Source organism: Eumetopias jubatus, unplaced genomic scaffold (genome assembly GCF_037043125.1).
Source record: "Eumetopias jubatus isolate StellerSeaLion01/CBP00866 unplaced genomic scaffold, mEumJub1_p1.0 scaffold_10, whole genome shotgun sequence".
Classification (NCBI taxonomy): Eukaryota; Metazoa; Chordata; class Mammalia; order Carnivora; family Otariidae; genus Eumetopias; species Eumetopias jubatus.
Window position 1 is genome coordinate 7,548,341 of NW_028274816.1, and position 16,670 is coordinate 7,565,010.

The following is a 16,670-nucleotide window of genomic DNA, read 5'->3' on the forward strand; positions in this document are numbered from 1 at the left end:
AAAAATGGGGCGCTTTACCAGTTATAACTGAATTACTCACCTCACAAATTGTTAATTTACTTGTGACATTAGCATCTGTAGGTTTCTCAGTTTTTCTTAGTGTGTGCTATTAAGTAATGAAATGTGGCTCTAAGATTTTAGAAAAGTAAGGTGCAGCGATTTAAACGTGCTTTTGCTCGTCCCTCATAATATATGTGAAAATTGTCTTGGAATTTTTTTCTACGAAAGAGGGAACCAAGGACTCTGTGATACATTTCCAAAATTAATATTAATTCTCAAGAACTTAAATGGCAGTTACATTTTTACATTTTTGCATATAGGATTTCATGCCTTATTTAGTGATTAAAGTTTTTAAAGCAGCGATTGTAGAACAACTGGAGATTTGAATCCCAGTTATGCTTTTTACTAGCTGAGTTGCCAGGTTACTTAACCAAGCCACTTCCCTAAATCTGCTTCCTCATCTGTAAAATAGTGAAACCAGTACATACCTTGAAGTGTTTTTGTGATAGGCTGATTCAAGAGTTAGTGGGGTGGCTGGCCCATAGTAAGTACTCAGTAAATGGAGCTAATGTTATCGTTATTTTAAAGTGAATTTTTCTTTTTATGGCAAAATTATTGTTCAAATCACAGTGTAGGATCTGGCCAGGCTCTCTCACAGTGGAATTATGATTTTAAATTTAATTAATTAATTAACTGTATTTCAGCATCACACACAGCTTCTTCTTTGTTCTTTTTTAGACACTCGAAATTCAATAGCAGCTGCTAATAATTATATTTTTTGTATGTGTCATTTAGAATTTTCCCAGTGATTTCCCAGAAATCCCCAGAGTGGATCTTTTTTCTTCTGGATCATCTTTCTCCATCTCTTTATCTATCAATCATTTTTTTTCCCTCTTATTTGAAAACTAGGAAGAAGGTCGTGGCCAAGGTTTCACTGACGGGATATATCAAGGGAAACAGCTTTTTCAGTGTGATGAAGACTGTGGAGTATTTGTTGCGTTGGACAAACTAGAAATCCTAGAAGATGATGACAATGGATTGGAAAGTGATTTTGCAGGTCCAGGGGACACAATGCAGATGGAACTTCCCCCTCTGGAAATAAACTCCAGAGTTTCTTTGAAGCTTGGAGAAACTATAGAGTCTGGCACAGTTATATTCTGTGATGTCTTGCCAGGAAAAGAAAGCTTAGGATATTTTGTTGGTGTGGACATGGTAAGAAACTTTTGGAGTATATTATCTTTATGGGTATATCTATTTTATGACCAATTTTAGGTACAAATTAAGCACTTTGAATATTTAAAATGGACTAATTTGGAGTAACTTAAAAACATCTTCTAATTTATCTTTGGTAAAGGAACATGGATATGGGACAGGAGTCTAGATATAGAGTTGCACTTAGTCTTTTTTACAATTTGAATAAACTGGAATAATGTTTCAGTCCTTAAATTTGCTCTATGATAGTTGACCAGTAAACAGAAAAAAAAAAACAAACCCCACCCAAATGTGTTATCTGAGGTCTTATTTTTCTTTATCTTGCAAAGGTGGTTTTCCCCCCCCAATCTGTGATTCTCTTTTTATGGTATTTTGCAAAGTCTTATTGGCTGGTCTGATTTTAATGAGTAGTGTAAACATCATTTATGGAAAATACGTGCATAGAGGAAGAGCACATTGCTTTAGAGGAAAAGATGATTAGAGTATCTCCTTCTTTCTTTTCATTGTGGTTAAATATATGTAACAAAATTTACCATTTTAACCATTTTTAAGCTTATAGTTGGATGGCATTTAATTTCATTCACATTGTTGTGCAACCATCATCCCTATCTCCAGAGCTTTTCATCATCCCAGGCTGGAACAATGTCCACATTAAATGTTAACTCCCATGACTCCTCTCAGCTAGTATTCTGCTGGTAGCCAGTATTCCACTTTCTGTCTCTGTGAATTTACCTTTTCTAGGTACCTCACGTAAGTGGAATCCTACAGTATTTGTCCTTTTGTTCATTGTTTTGTGTCATTTTTAATGTTACCTTGCAATCATATTTGTTCATAACGGAAACATTATAATATGACAAGTTGAATGTTACCTGTGGGCATTAAGAGAGGGAGAAGAAAGAGCCTGAGAACATTTTTATTACAGATTGGAACTATGGACAAGAGTTTGTTAGGTAGAAAGAAGTAACTCATACAGAATTATTAAACACTAGAATGAGTTAGGAGAGATCATGACTAATAGACTCTTGTCTCATGATGGGTTTAGTGATTATTTTTATCTACTCAGGCATACTTTTTGGGAGGGTATGAATGTTCTAGCATCAGTTTATTTTGTGCTTGGAAATTCTAGGAAATTCTATTTGATACCCTTTAGTTTGACAAACATTACTATGTTGTTTAGACAAACATTTACTGAACATTTGCCACGTGAAAAGTTAGAGACTTAGGACCACACTATCCTGTGTGGGTTCCTCAGGATAGCTAATGATAAAGCACACCTTTAGTATTTACTTAGAGGAGAGATTGTGAGCTGGGTGGAGGGAGGGTTGGAGAAGGAAGGCCATTGGTCATTGGGGTTAGTTTCTCTTGCTTCAGGCATCTGGGCCTCATACTTGGTAAAAGCCCTGTAGGCCTTCCCCCACTTCTTAGATGGCTGTCCGGAGGATCATCTTGTTTACTCGGGGCAGGCTGCCTAGAGCTTTGCCCCACCAGCTTCTCCCCCGCCTCTGTCTATCCTTCACTTGGCCTGTGCACACGTACATTCCAAACCCCTCTAGTGTACTCTTTGAAAGGAAAGTTCTGGCAAATGCAGTATTCTTCATCTCCATCTGTTTCCGATGACAGCATGTTGTACACATTGGTGCTCAGGGCAGTTGTCTGACTGGCTCATCTCTTAATCTAGCTCGGTGAACAGCACTGTACTACTTGGTGTTACATTGGAATATAAAAGAATTGAATGTAAAAATCTATTTCAGAGGGAATTCTTGCATATCCCTACAATGTCAAAAGGACAATAAAAAATAGATTTTCTATGTATAGAATGGCATACAGGGGTTCAAATGGAATACTTAAGTGCTCAGGGAGTGTAGGAGTGATTAGAACAAGCTAGGCTTAATTGGGGGCAGATTTCTGGGTGAAACAATGTATTATTAATAAGTCTTCCTATGCAAATGGGTGTTATCGTGTAGACTAGCATCTATTGTCCAGTAAAGTATGACCAATACTTTCAATTTCTTGCTCATCTATGAGCTTACTATAACTTGATTACTCTTGGATCTCATTTTTACCAAAACCAAAACAAAAACCGAATAAACAAAAACAAACCAAAAACTTTATTACTGTGGCAGTTATTTCTGATACATTCTTTTCTCTTTTAGGAAAAATTGTTAAAATTGGCTAGTGTAAAATCTTTTGGAAGACCCTTTTCTGGAAAATAGAGATTTTCATACTGTGTTTTATTGAGAAGGGTTTACAACTTTATTCTATTACTTAATTTCTAGGATAATCCTATTGGGAATTGGGATGGCAGATTTGATGGAGTGCAGCTTTGTAGTTTTGCAAGTGTTGAAAGTACAATTCTCTTGCACATCAATGATATCATCCCAGGTATGTTTTCTTTGTGTTTTGTATATTATATATTTTATATATATTAATATAAGGCAGAGTTTCTAAGCTGTATTTTGTTTTGAGGATGTAAATATAAACTTCAAGATGCACTTTTGGAACTTGACTTTTTATATTATGGAATTGCTATTAAATAGAATATCCTTTCTTACCCCCAAGTGAAGACAACACTTACAGATTTTTATTTCCAAAAGTAGGTGAGTGTGGCTTGGCATTTATACATTATCATTAACTTTTCATCACCTGGTTATTCTAAGTGGGAGGAAAAAGCCCTTTCTGATCATTTGAAGGATCAGATAATATGAGTGAGAAGCTGGTTTTAAACTAGAAGGCTTTAAGCAGGAGTTGGTCATGTAATGTGATCTGATCTGCTGTGGAGAGGATTCCTGCTGGATGCCCTATGAGATTTCTCCCAGTTTTGAGACGGTGTAATTGATCAGGCTTCATGGCTGTATAGTCAGAAATAGATCCCTCATCTTTACACCTTAAAAAAAAACATTAAGGAGCGCCTGGGTGGTGCCATTGGTTGTGTCTGACTCTTGGTTTTGGCTCACGCCATGATCTCAGGGTTGTGTTGGGCTCTGCTCTCAGCATGAGTCTGCTGGAGATTCTCTCTCTCTCCTCCTGTGCCCCTCCTGCTCATGCGCTCTCTCTCTCTCTCACTCTCAAATAAGTAAGTAAATCTTAAAACAAAAAACAAAAAACAAAAACCAAAACCCAAACCATCAAGCAACTTTTATTTTACCTCAAACATGTGGCATCTAACAGCCGCTGTCAACTAATTAATAAATTCCTTGATGGAGAAATCAACAGCATCTTCCCCCTGCCTTTAGTAGAATTCCATTTACAGGCCAGTCAGCTGATAGTATGTTAATCATGAACTGACAGGCATTCAGAGGTGGTGCTTTTTATTGAGCATTATGCAACTATGAATAAATGTCAGAAAGCCTACATTCAGTAGCCACCAATGTATGAATCCATGAATTAGATGACTTGTACTTCTTTACATTCCTGACAAATTTATAAGGTCTTAATTATTCCCATTTTGCTGATAAAAAACTGGGGCTTAGCCAGGACTAAGATTGGCTAGGATTCAGTTAGTGGTAGAGCCAGAATTCAAATCCAGACCTGTCTGATTATAAAGCTCTGCTCTTTTTAGTACCTCCTCACCCCACATCCTGTGTGTACACTTTGGATGTGAAGACTTGCATAGAAAAGCATGCTTCTCAGCCTCAGATGGATACTTGGGAATATTGTTTCCATGGAGATGTATTTTTTCTCTAATTCTATAAAAGCTGAATTTTCCTATAGCAGGGATCATAACCGAACAAAATGATTTTTCTGCTTCCAGTGTTTTTCCCTTCTTCCTAAATTTGACACAGAACACTTTTGAGTTCCCCATAGGTCATTTCAGGTCCTCAGGATCTTTTTTGTAAAAATGAAGGGGCTAATGCTAGATTATCCTTGGGATTCCTACTAGCCTGTGCTGTTTGCCCTTCCTGTTCCCTGTTGGCTTGGCAAGTAATAAATGCTTGTTTCGCTGAGTTGGGAAATGCTTTCTGCTTTAGCTTTTAGTTTTACAGCAAGAGTACATTAATTTAATTGGGGGTGTGGGATTCAAATAATAGCTTTATTTCGATTTTGCTTTGTAAAAGTCTGACATACTTGGCTTTTCTTGATTTCAGACCGAACATTCCTATACCTATCACCTAGATTAATAAAATGGACATTTTATTGTACATGTGGTATATATGGGCCAGTTTAGTCCCCCCGCCCCGAGATAAGTTACCCAGTTGTCCCAACATTTTTGATTAAAAAGTTCATTTTGGGGGCGCCTGGGTGGCTCAGTCGCTTAAGCGTCTGCCTTCGGCTCAGGTCATGATCCCAGAGTCCTGGGATCGAGCCCTGCATTGGGCTCCCTGCTTGGTGGGGAGTCTGCTTCTCCCTCTCCACACATGCTTTCTCTCTTCTTCTCTCTCTCTCAGATAAATAAAATTTAAAAAAATTTCATCTCTTCCTACTCCTTTGAGATGCCACTTTGACCAGACTCAATTCCCACATATACTATGATGTATTTCTGGACTTTTTATTCTGTCTGCTCATGCTTCATTCAGTACCACATTGTTTTTAATGATTCTTTATAATATGTTTTTGTATGAGCACTAGTCTTGCCTCATTGCTCTTCTGAATTTTCCTGCTATTCCACATTGTCTTCTAAAAGGTTAATAGATACATTTAAGTCTGTAATCCACCTGGATTTAATTTTGTGTAGCATGTGAAGTACACATACCCAATCTGATCTACCATGCTTGCTGCGTATAAATCCAGTTTCAACATACTATATACATGGATCTCTTTCTGGGCTCTACTCTTTTCCTACACTAAGACCTTTAGGCCTTCATTATCCTAGCTTGACAAGAAGCCTTCTAGCTGTAAGACTACATTTCTCCTCTTGTTCTTTTTTCGTAGTGAGTGTCTTGGCTGTTGTTGGCCCATGCCTCTTCATTGTCAATTTAACAGTCGGCTTCTCAAATATTATAGGAGAGTTCCATTGGGATTTTGATTGGAACTGTAGTTAACCTGTAGAGTCACTTGAGGAGAACTGACATTTTTATCATATTGAAATTTCTAATACATGAACATTGCATTACCTTTCATTTATTTAATCTCTTTTTAGTAAAACTGTATAAGTTTCTCCATTTCTTGCATGCATTCTGATACGTTATAAAGTAAAACCTATTTTCCAATAAGTTTTTGTGACATACAGAAATACAATCAACTTAAAAAAAAACAGTTGTATTGAAATCTAATTCATATACCATATAATTCCTTCATTTCAGTTGTACCGTTCAGTGTATTTTAGTATATTTACAGATACATGGGGTCATCACTATAATCAGTTGTAGAACATTTCTGTCACCTCACAAAGAAACCCCGTACCTTTTAGCTCTCCCTCCACTGTCCCTTCCTTCTCCTTAGTCCTAACCGACCACTAATCCACTTTCTGTCTCTGTATGTTTATCTATTCTGGACATTCCATAGAAATAGAATCATATAGCATGTGGCCTTTTGTGACTGGTTTCCTTCACTTAGCCTAATGTTTTCAAGGTTCATCTGTGTTGTAGCACGTGTCAATACTTTATTCCTTTTTATGCCTGCATCATATCCCATCATATGGATGTAGCACATTTTGTGTATCCATTTGTTGATGGACACTTGAATTCCCTCCATCTTTCGCTATATACAGCTCTGCTCCAACATTCATGTACAAGTTTTGTGTGGATGTTTGCTTTTGTTTTTCTGGGCATATATCTGGGAGTGGAATTGCTGGGTCATTTGGTAACTCTGTGTTTAATCATTTGTGGAACTGTCAGACTCTTTTCCAAAGCAGCTGCACGACTTTACATTCTTACCAGCACCGTGTTAAGAGTTCTGACTTCGTCACACCCTTGTCAACATTTATTGTTATCTGAGTTTTTGGTCCTACCCATCCTAGCGAGCGTGTTATCTCAGTTGGCTTGTGTCTGCTGAGTTTTGTTGCAAACAGTCTTATTAAAATCTCATTAAATTCTCAGTTTACCCATACATTACTTTTTTAATAACCAGTCATTATCATCTGCAAATACTAATAGTCTAACTCCTCCTTTCAATCCTTGTGTCTTTTATTTTTACAACATGATCTTGCTGTCCCAGCTCTAAGAACCTTTTAGTACATACTGAATAGAAGTGGTCATATCAGCCATCTTGGTCTTGTTCCTGCTCTCAAAGGGAGTGCTTTCAGTGTTTGAACTATTAAGTGTGATCTTTGCCCTAGGATTTTATTGTTGCAGCCATCATTTATCAGGTTTGAGAGGTTACCTACTGTTCCCTGTTTTCTAAGAGTTTTATCATGAATGGATGTTGAAGTTTATCGAACTTTTTTGTCTGTTGACATAATCTTGTATTTCTTTTCTTTTAATCTAATTTCCTAATATTATTATTATTTTTAAAGATTTTATTTATTTGAAAGAGAGAATGAGAGAGAGAGAGCACATGAGAGGAAGGAGGGTCAGCGGGAGAAGCAGACTCCCTGCTGAGCAGGGAGCCCGATGCGGGACTTGATCCTGGAACTCCAGGATCATGACCTGAGCCGAAGGCAGTCACTTAACCAACTGAGCCACCCAGGCGCCCCTAATTTCCTAATATTAAATCAGCCTTACATTTCTGATGTAAATCTAACTTCATCATATTCATACATTGCTTGGTCCAGTTTGCTAATCTGCACGTGTTTAAAAAATCTTAAAAACAAATTGTAAAAATAGCTTGTATTTAAATTTAAAATTTTTTTAATAGTGGTAAAGTACACATAACATTTACCATCTTAACCATTTTTAAGTGTACAGTTCAGTGGCATTAAGCACATTCATCTTGCTACCGTTCATCTCTGCAACAGTTTTCATCTTGTAAAACTGAAACTCTACACCCATTCAACAGTAACTGCTCAGCCTCTGCCAGCTTCTTAATCTACTTTCTGTCTCTATGATTTTGACTATTCTGAGTATCTCATATAAGTGGACTCATACAATATTTGCCTTTTTATGACTGGCTTTTTTCACTTAGTGTAATGTCCTCAAGGTTCATCCCTGTTGTTACATGAGTCAGAATTTCCTTCATTTTCACGCTACATAATAGTCCATTGTATATGTATATGGCACATTTATCTGTTTATCTCTTGTTGGACACTTGAGTTTCTTTCATGTTTTAGCTGTTGAGAATAGTGCTGTTCTGAACATGGGTGTAAAAATATCTCTTTGAGATCCTGTCTTCAATTCTTTTGGGGATATACCCAGAAGTGGAATTGCTAGATTATATGGTAAATAGATTTTTAATTTTTTGAGGAACTACCACAAGGTTTACCACAGTGCCTGAACCATTTTGCATTCCCACCAACAATGCACAAGTTTTTCAGTTTCTCCCCATCTTTGCCAACATTTATTTTGTTTTCCTGATAATGGCCATTTTAATGGGTGTGAGGGTAATATCTCATTGTAATTTTGATTTGCATTTTCCTAATGATTAGTTATGTTGAGCATCTTTTCTGTATTTATTGGCCATTTGTATATCTTCTTTGCTGATAATGTCTGTTCAAGTCCTTTGCCCATTTTTTAACTTTTTTATTTTTTTGCTGTTGTTTTAGGCATTCTCTATATATTCTGTATATTAATCCATTACCAGATATGTAATTTTTAAGTATTTTCTCCCATTCTTTGGGTTTCCTTTTTGTTCATTGTACTCTCTTATAATCTTTTTTATTTTGGTGGGATCAGTAGTAATGTTACTACTTTCATTTCTGATTTTAGTAATTTGAGTGTTCTCTTTTTCCATCTAGCTAAAGTTTTCTCAATTTTGTTGATAACTTAAAAAATCCAACTTTTGAGCTCATTGATTTTTCTCTGTTGTTTATTTTGTATTTTGTTAATCTCTGATCTAATCTTTATTTTCTTCTGCTATTTTGTAAAGTTCTTGTAAACTAGCTTTGTAAAGCTAGTTGTAAAGTTAGGTTGTTGATTTGCGATCTCTCTTGTTTTTCAATGTAAGCATTTATAGCTATAAGTTTCCCTCTTAATATAACTGCTTTCACTGCATCCCCTAAGTTCTAGGATGTTGTGTTTTTGTTTTCATTTATTTCTAAGAATTTTCTAATTTCCTTGTGATTTCTTTGATTCATGGGTTGTTTAAAAGTATGTTGTTTAATTCCCACAAATTTCTGGGTTTTCCAGTTTTACTTCTGTTGTTGATAATTTCATCCTCTTGAGAAGATACTCCATATGCTATCTGTCTTTTTAAATCTATGGAGAATTTGTGGCCTAACATATGGTGTATCCTGAAAAATGTTCCAGGTGAACTTGAGAAGAATGTGTATACTGGTGTTGGGTCGAGTGTTTTGTGTATGTCTGTTACATCTCGTTGGTTTGTTGTGTTGGTTAAGTCCTCCATTTGCTTTTTTCTGTCTGGTTCTATCCATTATTGAGAGTGGGGGATTGAAGTCTCCCAACTATTATTTTTTTTTTAAAGATTTTATTTATTTATTTGAGAGAGAGAGAATGAGAGATAGAGAGCACGAGAGGGAAGAGCGTCAGAGGGAGAAGCAGACTCCCTGCTGAGCAGGGAGCCCGATGTGGGACTCGATCCCGGGACTCCAGGATCATGACCTGAGCCGAAGGCAGTCGTTTAACCAACTGAGCCACCCAGGTGCCCGAAGTCTCCAACTATTATTGTAGAACTATTTTCCCCTTCAGTTCTCTCAGTTTTTACTTCATAGATTTTGCTGATTTCTTATTAGGTATGTAAATGTTTATAACTCTTGTATCTTCTTGCTGCATTGAACCTTTCATTAACATGTAAATGTTCTTTGTCTCTTGTAATCTTTTTTGACTTAAAGTCTGTTTTGTCTGATACCAGTATAGCCATCACTGCTTTCTTTTGCTTACTCTTTGCTTTGGATATTTATATCTGCCTTTCACTTTTAATCTCTGTGTCTTTGGATCTAAAGTGAGTCTGTTACAGACAACATATAGTTGGATCATGTGTTTTTATCCATTCAGATTTCTGTCTTTTGATTGGAGAGTTTAATCAATTTATATTTAAAGTAATTACTGATAAGGAGGAACTTATTTGCATCATTTTGCTATTTGTTTTCTATATGCCTTCTAGTCTTTTTTCACCCTTATTTCCTGCATTACTATTGTCTTTTGTGTTTAGTTGATTTTTGTAGTGAAATGTTTCTTTTTCATTTCTTTTTCTATATATTATAGCTATTTTCTTTGTGTTCACCACAAGATTACATTTAACATCATAAATTTTTAACACTCAAGTTTCAATTTGTACCAGCTTAACTTCAACAACATAAAAATAGACTCTTTTCCTTTACAGCTCTACCCCACCCCTTTTGGTTATTGATGTTACAAAATTACATCTTTATACCTTGTACACCGTAAAGCATCAGTGGCTCTGGCTCAGTCGTTGGGCGTCTGCCTTCGGCTCAGGTCATGATCCCAGGGTCCTGGGATTGGGCCCTGCATCGGGCTCCCTGATCCACGGGAAGCCTGCTTCTCCCTCTCCCTCTCCCACTCCCCCTGCTTGTGTTCCCTCTCTCGCTGTGTCTCTCTCTGTCAAATAAATAAAATCTTTACAAAAAAAAAAAAATAAATGCATTGTTTTCTTAAATTATGTAGAAAACAAAATGTAGAATTACCAACCAAAGTTACAATAATACTACTTTTCAGGCTAATTGTTTTGTTTTTTTAAAAATGATGACTCTCTTAAAGCCTGTAAAAAAACAAAAAGTAGTGTTACAAACTGGTGTTACAATAATACTGGCTTTTATAATTGCCAGTGTATTTACCTTTATTGAGATCTCTGTTTCTTCATATGCCTTGAGATTACCGTCTAATGTCCTTTGATTTCACCCAGCGTGACTCCCTTGAGTATTTCTTAGAGGACAGGTCTAGTGGAAACGAACTCCCTCAGTTTTTGGTTATCTGGGAATATCTTAATTTCTCCCTCACTTCTGAAGGACGTTTTTGCCAGATATAGGATTCTTGGTTCACGGTATTTTTCTTTTAGCCCTTTGAATACATTAGCTCACTGTCTATTGGCCTCCAAAGTTTTTGATGAGAAATCTGTATATGTCTTTATTGAGGATCTGTTTTATGCCAAATTGATTCTCTCTTGCTGCTTTTAAGACTCTGTTTTTTGAAAGTTTGATTCTAATGTGTTGCTGTGGGAGTCTCTTTAATTCATCTTACTTGGTGTTTGTTGAGCGTCTTGGGTATTTATATTCATTGCTCTCATCAAATTTGGGGTTTTCAGTCAGTATTTCTTCAGATATTCTCTGTTTCTGTCTCTCTCCTTTTTGGGATTCCTATGATGTGCATATTGATATGCTTAATGGTGTTCCACAGTTTCCTTAGGTTCCTAATTTGCATTTCCCTGATAATTATTGATGTTGAACACCTTTTCATATCACCTCTTGGCCATTTGTATGTATTTTTTTGAAAACTGTTCAGTTCAGTTCCTCTGCCCATTTTTAAATCGTGATGTTAGTTTTTTTGCTGTTGAGTTGTACAAAATCTTACATATTTTGGATATTAACCCCTTAGTAGTTATATTATTTGCAAATATTTTCTCCCATTCTGTAGGTTGCCTTTTTATTTTTTATCAGTTGTTTCCTTTTTGCTCTGCAGAAGCTTTTTAGTTTGGTGTAGTCTCATTTATTTATTTTTGCTTTTGTAGCTTGTGCTTCTTTTGTCCTGTCTGGGAAATTACTGCCAAAATCAATGTCAAGGAGCTTTTCCCTATGTTTTCTTCTAGGAGTTTTACAGTTTCAGGTCTTACACTTAAGTCTTTAATTTATTTCAAGTTCACTTTTGTGAGGGGTGTAAGATAGGGATGCAGTTTTATTCTTCCGTATGTGGTTTTCCAGTTCCCCCGTTACCACTTATTGAAGAGACTACCCTTTACTGCACTGAGTATTCTTGGCTCCTTGGCAAATACTAATTGACCGTATATACATGGGTTTATTTCTGGGCTCTCATTTTTGTTCCGTTGGTCTATGTGTTGCTTTTATGTTTGTAGTTTGCAATCAGGAAGTGTAATGCTTATGCCTTTGCTCTTCTTTCTTAGGGTTGCTTTGGCTATTCAGAGTCTTTTGTGGAAGTGTTATTTTTTTAATGAGTTTTTCCATTTAATCTTTGTTTTTTTTAAAGTTTTTGGCACAACATTCTTAAGATATCTTATTTTCTGTTAAATCTCAGCGGTATCTGCAGTTGTGTCCTTGTTTTCATTCAAACGATTGTTTGTGTCTCTAGAGGTTTCTTTCTTTTATTAAAAAAAAAACAAACCTTATCTTTTGGCTTTCTTAATCCTTTCTAGACGTTTGTTTTCTATTTTAGTAGTTTCTGTTTTTTTATTATTTTTTTCTTTGGATTTTTTTGGATTTATTGTTTTTCTTACTACTTTAAACAGTTTATTAATTTTTAGTTTTTCTAGTATAAAGCGTCTAAGGCTATAGATTTTATGTACTCATCTACCTACATTCCACAAAATTTATGTAGTTACCTTGTTATTAAATTTGAAGCATTTTGTAATTTACTTTATGATTTCTTTTTTATGTAACCCATGAGCTATTTTAAAATAGGATTTTAAATTTTTAGTTGACTTTTTTGGTCATTATTATTTTTTTTAATTCAGTTTCTTTATGGTAAAAGAATATGATACCAATCCTTTGACATTTGTTGGGGCTACTTTATGGCCTAGTACATGATCAGTTTACAGAGATGTTCTGTGTGGACTTGAAAAGAATGTGTTTGCTCCAATTGTAGCCTGCATGCATTGCATGCATATTTTATATGTCCCTTAGATCAAGCTAATTTATTATGCTATTTAAATTTTATGTATCATTACTGAGTTTTTAATTGCTAGATCTATCAGTTACTGAACAAGCTATGTTAAAACTTCCTAACAATGATGGATTTGTTAATTTCTTAATTTTATAAGTGTTTATTTCGAAATAGTTATTTGCTGCATATAAGTTTAGAATTTTTAAGTACCTGGAGTTTGGAATTGTTATAGCTTCCAGGTAATTTGAACTATTTATTGTTATATAGTCTGTTTTTATACAGAGAGAATGAGAGGGAAAAGAAAAGAGAGGCACTGTCTTCATTGCTAGTAATTCTTTTTGCCTTAAATTCTATTTTGTATGCTGTGGATAGATTTTCTTTGGTTAGTATTTTCCACGTATTTCTCTTTTCAATCACTTATGTTTAAGATATGTCCCTTATAACAGCATGTAGTGGGATATCTTTTTTTCTTAATCCAGTTTGGCAATTTTTGTACTTTGAAGATTTAATCTATTAGTATTTATCATTACTGATAATTGGATTTATTTCTACTGTCTGTTTTCTATTTGTCCTAATTTTCTGCTTTACCCCCACTGTGTTGTTGGATTGAGATGTTTTCTCTTCCTTTTCTCATTTCATTTTCCCATTCATTTCCCATGCTTTTTTTTTTTTTAGAGTTTTTAATTTAAAACATCTATTCTGATGATCTTTGTCTTTTCATTGTTGTGTAATCTATTAACATTTAGTGTAATTATTGGTATTACTGAGTTTAGAACTATAATTTTATTATCTATTTTTTATTTGTCCCTGTTTTTCTTTCCTCTTATACTCTTTTTCTACCATTTTGCAGATTATTTGAAAAATTTTAAGAATTCTATGTTAATCTATTGGCTTTTTAACTAACTTTTAGTGCTTTCTCCAAGGATTACAATATATATTCTTAATATTTTAGTGTAGTTAGGGTTAGTATTGTACAACTTTATGTAAATGTAGATGCCTTGCCACCATGTAAGTCTTTACCTCTTTGCCATCCTTTATGCTATTGTCATGTATGTTACATCTATGTACGTTAAAAACTCACAAGAAAATGTATTTTTTGCTGAAATCATATATATTTTAAAGAAATTGAAAGATCCGCATATCCACCTGTTAACATTTTCCTTCATCCTGAAGAACTTCTTTTGTTGTGTACTGAGGTACGGTTCTTCTAGAAATGAATTTCTCTTAATTTTCTTGTATCTGAAAATGTATCTATTTTGCCTTCGTATTTGAAGGATATTTTGAGTGTAGATAGAATTTTGGTTTGATATTTTTTCTTTTCGTCCTGTTTTCCAGCATTTTCTAACCTCCATAGTTTCTGGTGAACATCAGCTGTCATTTAAATCATTATCCCTCTGTATGTAATGCAATATGTTGTTTTTCTCTTGGAGCTTTGATGATTTCTCCTTATATTTGGCTTACAACGGTTTAACCAGGATGTCCCTTGCATAGTTTTCTTCATATTTATCCTGTTTGGAGTTTAGTAAAGTTCTTGGATTTGTAAATATATACCTTTTAACAAAGTAGGAAATATTCTGACCATCATTTTTTCAAGCACTTTCTTTGTCCCTGTCAGCCTTCCCTCTTTCTGTGGCTTCAGATGGATACATGTTAGAATTTTTGGTATTGTGCCTGCAGTCCTTGAGGCTCTGTTAATTTTTTCATACTTTTATGTATCTGTTCTTCACATAATTTCTACTGTTCTATCTTGAATTTTACTGACTTCCCCTTCTCTTGTCCACATTGTGTTTTTAGGGCTAAAATTCATTCATCCAATGAACTATTTTTTCAGATATTGCCTTTTAAGTTTTTAGAAGTATTTTTAAGACATCCATCATATTCTTTCTCGTTTGTTTCTTTAAATAGTTTTTATTTCTCTGGTGAGATATTGCTATCTTCTTCACTGTGAGCATATTTTCTTTTTCCTCATTAAGCGTAGTTATAATAGTTCCTTTAAAATTCTTCTTCTCTGCCAATTCCAACATCAAAATAGTCTATGGATTGGTATCCATTGTGGTTTTTTCTTTTGAGAATGGGTCACAATTTTCTTTCTTTTTTTTTTTTTTTTAAGTATGTTGAGCAATTTGGATTATATCCTTGTATTGTGCCCTTTTTAAAAATTTTGGGTCTCCTTCATAATCTGCCTGTTGGGTTTTCTTTTTTTTTCTTTTTCTTCTTCACTCTCCAGTGCCCGCAGGTAGTTGTTTTTATGTAATTTGTCAAAGTTTAAATCTATTATTTCAGGAGAGGAGTTCTGGTATGAGCTTACTTCATCATTATAGCTTTATTTTTAAATATATATTTTGGAATGTGGAAAGCATTTATTCAAGAAAAAAGGGGATTTCTCTGGGTAGGTATGATGGATTTTATTTTATAGTTTTTCCCCTTATTTTCAAGTTTTTATTTTCAATTCCAGTTAGTTAACTACAGTGTACTATTAGTTTCAGGTCTAGAATTGAGTGATTCATCACCTCCATACAGTACCCAGTGCTCATCACAACAAGTGCTCTCTTTAATAATACCATCACCCATTTAAGTTTCTGATTGTTTGAAATACAGTATTGTTTCACACTATAACTATTGAATTTTTAAGTTTTTTTTTTTAAATTGTTTTTAAGCTTTAGTACAAAATGTTTATAAGAAGGTCATTTCATTTCTAAGCCAAGCAGTTCTCAACCTTGGGTGATTTTGACCCCAGGTGTCTGGAGACATTTTTGATCATCACATGTGGGGTGGGAGTACTACTTTGAATCTAGTGGATAGAGACGGAGATGCAGCTAAGTAAACATCCTACAATGCAGGAGAGTAGCCCCCACAACAGAACATGTTCTGGTCCAAAATGGCAGTATTGCTGAGGTTGAGAAATCCTGTCCTAAGCAAATTCTGTGAATTATGCTACTTTTATAATGTTAACTTGCTGGATGGCAAAGGAGAATCCCTTGTAAAATGAAATTTCTTTCATTTTTAAAGTATTCTTACAGGGGTAACCAATTCTGTGCTAATGTTGTTTCTCCAAAATCACATGGATAAATGTAATTTAACTTGTCTTACCAAATCAGAGATGTTTGTGGGTTTCATAAAACAGACTCTTAACTGTAAAGAGCAGAGGGAGGGTTGCTGGAGGGGAGGTGGGTGGGGGATGGGCTAGATGGGTGGGGTGGGCATTAAGGAGGGTACTTGTGATGAGCACTGCCTGCTGTATGTAAGTGGCAAATCACTCAGTTTATACCTGAAACCAATATTACCCTGTATGTTAACTAACTGGAATTGAAATAAACTCTTGAAACTACACAAAAAGTTTCCAAAGGGTGCTTTTGAAAATTCAAAACCTCATTAGTGTAACCATCCTTTTTACCTACCTTCTTTGAGTTTTGCATTTTACAAGTGAATATAATTCATTACATTGAGTAAATTGAGAGACTAGGGAGAACACTAGTTTAGTGTTATAATTTAAGAAAGGAAAAGATACCTGAAATATGAAGTTGGCTTCTGTATAATTGACTGTGTTTTTCTTAGTCTGCAGTAGAATAAAGATTTGAAATGCCTCCCCCCCTCCCAAACTCTAGAGCTGTATTTCTGTATATTTTTTCCATGTCTCAGTTTGGTTTGAAATGTAAATGATGTTGGGTTCTACACTAG

The 16,670-nt window shown here is 35.0% G+C and overlaps 1 protein-coding gene across 8 annotated transcripts in view; it reads left to right on the top strand.

Annotated features, from left to right (window-relative positions):
• Nucleotides 1–16,670, top strand: part of CYLD (CYLD lysine 63 deubiquitinase) — a 65,586-nt gene that overhangs the window by 12,242 nt on the left and 36,674 nt on the right. For all 8 annotated transcript variants that reach the window (XM_088027371.1, XM_028091780.2, XM_028091802.2 and 5 more), the window contains 2 exons: nt 910–1,212; nt 3,489–3,594. In XM_088027371.1, coding sequence (XP_087883497.1) covers nt 910–1,212; nt 3,489–3,594 — 409 coding nt within the window. The remainder of the gene's footprint in view (nt 1–909; nt 1,213–3,488; nt 3,595–16,670) is intronic.